Source organism: Phoenix dactylifera, chromosome 1, assembly GCF_009389715.1.
Source record: "Phoenix dactylifera cultivar Barhee BC4 chromosome 1, palm_55x_up_171113_PBpolish2nd_filt_p, whole genome shotgun sequence".
In the NCBI taxonomy this organism is placed as follows: domain Eukaryota; kingdom Viridiplantae; phylum Streptophyta; class Magnoliopsida; order Arecales; family Arecaceae; genus Phoenix; species Phoenix dactylifera.
In genome coordinates this window covers 4,625,362-4,631,361 of record NC_052392.1, presented here as the reverse complement: position 1 = coordinate 4,631,361, position 6,000 = coordinate 4,625,362, and the positions used below count along the sequence as shown (strand labels likewise).

Sequence of the window (6,000 nt, the reverse complement as noted above, 5' to 3'; positions counted from 1 at the left end):
GAAGAAGAGGAAAACAAAAGAAAAAGAGAAAGAGAAAAGTGATTTTACTTCTCTGTTGCTTCATATTCGATACATCTCAGGGGTTATATATACTTGTGTACAGACTCCATACATGAAAATAATATAGGCTGGTAGGATCTCACTCACAATAAAAAATATTATAGGTGATACAGGTTGTCATATGATTCCTAAAATTACTCTAATAAGATAATGCTAACAAAAAAATTATATAAATTGACATAAAATTACGGTAATAAAGAAAAATATTATGAGTGATGCAAGTTGTTACGTGATCCCTAAAATTATTCTAACATGCCCCTTCAAACTCAAGATGGTACTATACATGCCAGCTTGAGTTTGGAAACTGCATCATGAATGTACCAAAAAATTGAAATACTAGATGAAGTGCTAAAGTAGTAGCTCAAAAGTTGATGTAGCAAATTAGGAGTTGGCATAACAACTCAAAAACCGATACGACAGACTAATTTGTCTGACTGACATGTCTGTCGATGTGGCCGATTGGCTTACCTGATGATATGGCAGCGACAAGACACAAAGAAGATGAAAGTTGCAGTGAGGACAAATCTTAGAGAAAAGACAACCGAAGCTCGACAATGCTTGTAGACGAAAGCATCATGGAAGAAGAGTAAGAGACTTCGAACTGGATGATGAAGGAGCCGGGGGTAGCTCTGGTCCCGTCCTGGAGTTGAGGACGCCATGGTTACCCCGTCAGCCAAATCCCGTTGATGTGACGGAGTCCGAGCACTGTTGCACCCTAGATGAACCTGTGGACTGACGACAACGCCTCTATGATGGAGGCCTTCATGGTCACCACCACCGACCTCCAGGGCTTCCCCTGGGCGGTGGCGCCTGCCGCCTCGACGGAGGAACAAGAGCACCAGAAGCGGGTGCTCATGGAACTTAACTCCCTCATCTCCGGTGGCACCGACGTATCCTTGCCCGACACAATACGGTACAGGCCCAGCGCAAGCCCGTAATTTATCATTCTGCGAGGCAATCGGTACGGTGCACGACACCACTTTTCCCGACATTGTTATGTAGCTTATGATGAAAAAAAATTCTTGTATTCTTATAGAGATTCAAATAATTTTTTATTGTCATTAGATAATAAATATGCAAATGAATGTATACACATATATTGGGTTAGGTCAGCCGATCAATTTACTTCTTAATTTTATGCCATATGCGTTTATTGTTACGAAATTATATTTATTTTTTTAATATATATTTCATCTAAAACTGCAAATGCGGCACAGTGCCTCAACGCGTACCCCGTCCCCTCTCACTCGTAACGTTCCTTTCTCCCCCGTCTTCTTTGGCGACCGCCGTTTTCCCCAAATCAAAACCATAGCTCCTACGAAATCCCACTCTCCGCCTGAAAACCGTTGTATCAGAAACCCTAATCCGTCTCGATACCCCAATCTCCGTTTCTAGTATGCTCTGATAGTTCTGCCGTGGAAACCCTAATTCGATCGGGGACTTGGTTCGTGGAACGCTCTGTTGATCGAGCAGCGGAAAGACGCGATTTTCTTGCCCTCCGGATCCGGTGAGCACTCACGAATTATGCTTTTGGACAGCTATGGGATAGTCTGTGATTGATGGTACCGTGGAGAGCTAGTGAGATAGAAAAGAGAATGTGGTTCAAATAATTTTGGTATTTGTCCATTTTGGTAGAAAACAGAAGTAATTAGATGCCACCTGATGATGCCTTGTATCTGTGTGTTCTTTTTTTTTCCCTCTGTTTTTTTTTTCTCTCTCTAGGCGTTAGGTTTTTTATCTATATTTGAATTAAGGGAAGAGAGTAACTGTTGCTCCAATAATTTGGCCGATTTCTAGGTTATATATGACTTAAAAAATTGTCATTGGCTTTACACTAACAAGTAATCATTCATTTATTTACTTATTTATTTTTGTTCTTCTTTCAGGCTAAGACTAGTTGGAACTACTGCTTATGGCTTTTGATGATATCGATGTTCCTTTTTATGGCTTATCTACTACATATTATTGGCAACTAGTTAAAAACAGACATCACTCTAATTCCATATGTGCCTGTAATAGCTGTTGATCTGCTTTGATCTTACTTTTGTACCGACATATTGAAAATGTTATGATGTTAAAAAAAATGACATGGTTAATAATATCATTCATAATTCCTCTTACGATAAATTTGCAAAGTGAAAATGTACGAATTTTTAATAGAAGAATTGGAGTCAATGCAACATGATGAACATATTAATTTGATATTATATTTGTATTGTTTACATGTTCTTTTTACACATACAATCAAATGTGGAGGGCATTTGGTCCAAAAGTTCAATAATGTACCTTTTTATATATAATGTACATTAGTCATACATTAATCTGTACAGTTACACTTGTGTATTGAAAGTATCAGTCCAACATGTTCACCTCCCAACAACTTATACAAGCAGAACCAAGTTTTAGAGATAGATGCTCCACAATTTTATTCTGTATGTCAGTGAGGTAGTTTTAATGCTGTGTGCATGTGGATGCAAGTTAGTGATCAGCATTATCTTTTACAGATCCATGTCCCTGTATTTTAATTTATTGAGATATTCTTTTCGTTGAGCATGAGTGAATGATGCACCATGCACCTACAGTCTCTCAATATAGCATTCTGAATTGTATATTTTCTTTGTTCCTGGTGACTGTAGTACTTGTCTTTCTTCATGAGGCTGTAGCAGCAAACAGAAATGTTCATCTATTGATGAAGAAAGTTCATCGACTAAGGTCTGATAATGCCCCTCGGAACAATGATGTTGAAAATGTGAACCTATAAATCCAGTAGTGTTATTTAATTTTCTGATTGCTTGAGGATTTTTATTTTTTATTATTTGCTAGCACATGTGAGTTCTGTTTTGGAGCTAATGTTTAAAAGTGGCAGTTTTCACGAAGTTACAAATTGATGAAGACAATCTATGAAGACCTTTTCTAGCTAATCATTGATTTTGTTTTGTTTTTCTTCCTTTTTCTTCAGGAGTAATTCTGTGGGAGATTTTAAGTATATGCAATGGACATAATCTCTCAGCTACAAGAACAAGTCAATACAATCGCACTTCTTGCTTTGAATACTTTTGGAGCACTGCAAAGAGATGCCCCACCAGTCCGACTTTCATCAAATTATCCTGAACCGACTACTAACCCCTCAGAGGAGACAATAAACATTACAGAGCATACCAAGACAACGAGTGCAACTTTGGTTCAAGCTGCAAAAACAGTGAGAAAAATCTTTTAGTGTGTTAGAAAACATGAATGCATCATTTATAAAAGCATGGCCTAAAGTGATTTATGAAAATGAGTCATGGCCTAAAATCTTTTACTGTTTTAGAACCATGACTGCATACTTTTGTGGTTTTCATATACAATTAGAGTCATGGCCTAAAGTGCCTCATCCATTCTAAGCTTTTTTTTATATTCACATATTCTCTCAGGAAACATGAGCCTTAGCCATGTTAGAAATAACTTTCTTCTTGTGCAGTTTGATGCACTTGTTGCTGCCTTGCCATTATCAGGAGAAGATGAACAATTGAAAAGAATTGCGGAACTCCAGGTAAAATAACTATTCTTTACCCAATCTATCACCTTATCTGTCGAAGTAGGACAACCTAACTTACAATGGGCGGCAAAACTGTTGCCATCTGGGTTATCATGTAATCAGTTTTTTCTTTGTTAATTGGTTGGCACCAATAATTTTCACATTCCATTCCACACTTAATTCCAGGCAGAGAACGAAGCCGTAGGTCTGGAACTTGAAAAACAACTCCAGGGTGCAGGTAATTTTCCATGAAACTTTCCTTTTCTGAGAAGATTCAATTTTGATGCTTTTACATAATCCTGCCATCAAACATTGTATGTTCTCCTGCTTGTATAATCATTGGTTGGTTGCTTGAATGCTTCCCTACATCCACTAAGTGATGATTTGCTTTCTCTTGATTGTCATCTCATAACAGGCAGCTGAACTTAAAACAAACGTTGAGATACTAATCTTTAGGAAATAACAAAAATTCACATAAATAAAGTTGCGCAATGCAAAACAGAAATTTAGCAGAGAAAGAAAATGGAAAGACAAAAGAAAAAACCAGTACCTCATTTCCTTCTTTGAGCCAATTAAAGGGTTCAAAAATCTTATAATATGGTTGACAGAAAGAAAACTTATACAAATTTTCATGTCTAACACAGCAAAATTTCCAATATAGAAAAACAGCAGCAGACAGGGCATATATGTAAGTACATGAGAGAACACATGGACACAGACACAAATCACAGACATCTCTTAGACAAGCATATCAGACTACGCGTTATGGAGTCAAATGTTGATGAAAACACTGCAGAAGCTCCTGAGAAATTGTTAATTTCTACTTATGATCCTTGCATTGATCTTGGAGTTTCTGAACATCATAAACCAATAAAATGTGCAAACTTTCTCTTGTTTCATTGTCATCATCTTTCATGCAGCTGTAAGCATTCTCAAGCCTGAGATCATTACTAAATCGAAAAGATATAAAAAATATATGCATATTCCAAACTTCGTTTACTGGAATATACAGGAAGCAACCATGTTCCAAAATCTAATATCACTTCACTTAAAGGTAAACGCTTGGTTGAATCTTGGTGAACATCATTTTTCCTATGAAGATTAGAAACAAGAAAAGGAGAACCAATAAGTTATAGTGGGCATGATCAAAGAAGAATTCCTTGCAATTGACTTTTTTGTCCCCACTGGTGTTACAGAACGGGAATTGAAGCAGGTTCAAGAGCTGTTTAATCAGGCAGCACACAATTGTTTGAACTTGAAGAAACCAGACTGATCAACCTGAAGGTATGTGGGGATAGTCGATTTCTTGGAACAGCTATGGACAGCAGCATTTGTTTTTTTTTTCACGTTATTTTGAGACGAAGGCCGGTGCAGCGGCATTTGATTTCTTGTATTATCACTATATGAGTTTGTTTCTAATCTTACAAAGATGGTCATATTTATATCTTGTATTATTTTCTTTGGAACCACTTTGAGACAAATAGTTTTAGGAGATAATCAGGCTCCTTCAATTGGATTGAGATAATGAAACATAAACACTTTCCAACACAGAGAGAATACAGTTGTTTCCAATTTATTTCTTTGAAGGTGATAGGAAGAAACTACTTAATTTATAATTTTTAAAAAGTTCATATCCAATCTTGTCGACACATCTATAGTTGCTATCATTGGAAAAGCCATATTGGATTAAAACCATGCACATAGCTTGAAGGGAGATCTTTCTTATTTTCCAAGATACATCATTCAATTTGGTGTCGTCGTGTCGATGTCTGAAACAAAAGAAATGATACATGTGAGATTTTGATATCATGTGTTGCAGAACCCTGTATCTTTGTTTGAGTTCTCAGCTTCTAAAATATATGACAACAATAATAAATGACAAAGATGAAGGCTTAGACCATCAAGATGGTTGAGCTTCATGAGCACAAATCAGTGTTGGTGTGTGTGGTTTTAAGAAACTTGAGCCTATATTTATTTTTACTAGAAATAGTCAACAAAACCCTCCCACAGGCTTGGTGTGGAAGATTTCTATTATGGTGTGAAAAATGCATAATTCCAAACAGCCAAGGCTAGCTAAGTTGGAAGTTCCAGCTGTACGTACAGTTCTACAATTAAAGGCACTAGGGCTGTAAGATAGAAGGAACATTATATTCATATCAAGTATGATGATTCAAATGAAACTAAGATATCTTTATATATATAAAGATATCTGATAGTATAGAATTGCAAATTTCTTGTATGTTTTTTGACTTTATCAATCTATTGTTAGAATTTTGAGTTGGCATGTGGTTAATGTTGTTTTTCTTGTGCAGTATCTTGAAAAGAATAGGAGGATAATTAATACTCGCTAACTTTTGGTTTTATAGATCATCATTTCAGAAGTTTGAAAGAACAACAATTGTTCTCGGATATTAATAATTAAC

At 36.4% G+C, this 6,000-nt stretch overlaps 1 protein-coding gene across 2 annotated transcripts; it reads left to right on the top strand.

The window, feature by feature from the left end:
• Positions 1-1,274: 1,274 nt before the first annotated feature.
• Positions 1,275-5,157, top strand: LOC103720636 (mediator of RNA polymerase II transcription subunit 21-like). 2 transcript variants are annotated; one of them, XM_039124390.1, is made up of 5 exons: positions 1,275-1,567; positions 3,020-3,259; positions 3,521-3,592; positions 3,764-3,815; positions 4,774-5,157. In XM_039124390.1, exons 2-5 carry the CDS (start codon positions 3,053-3,055, stop codon positions 4,848-4,850), a joined length of 408 nt encoding a protein of 135 aa, XP_038980318.1. In that variant the 5' UTR covers positions 1,275-1,567; positions 3,020-3,052; the 3' UTR covers positions 4,851-5,157. The 2 variants fall into 2 exon arrangements, with proteins under 2 accessions (XP_038980318.1, XP_038980323.1); XM_039124395.1 differs by lacking the exon at positions 1,275-1,567 and adding an exon at positions 2,668-2,772.
• Positions 5,158-6,000: the final 843 nt, after the last annotated feature.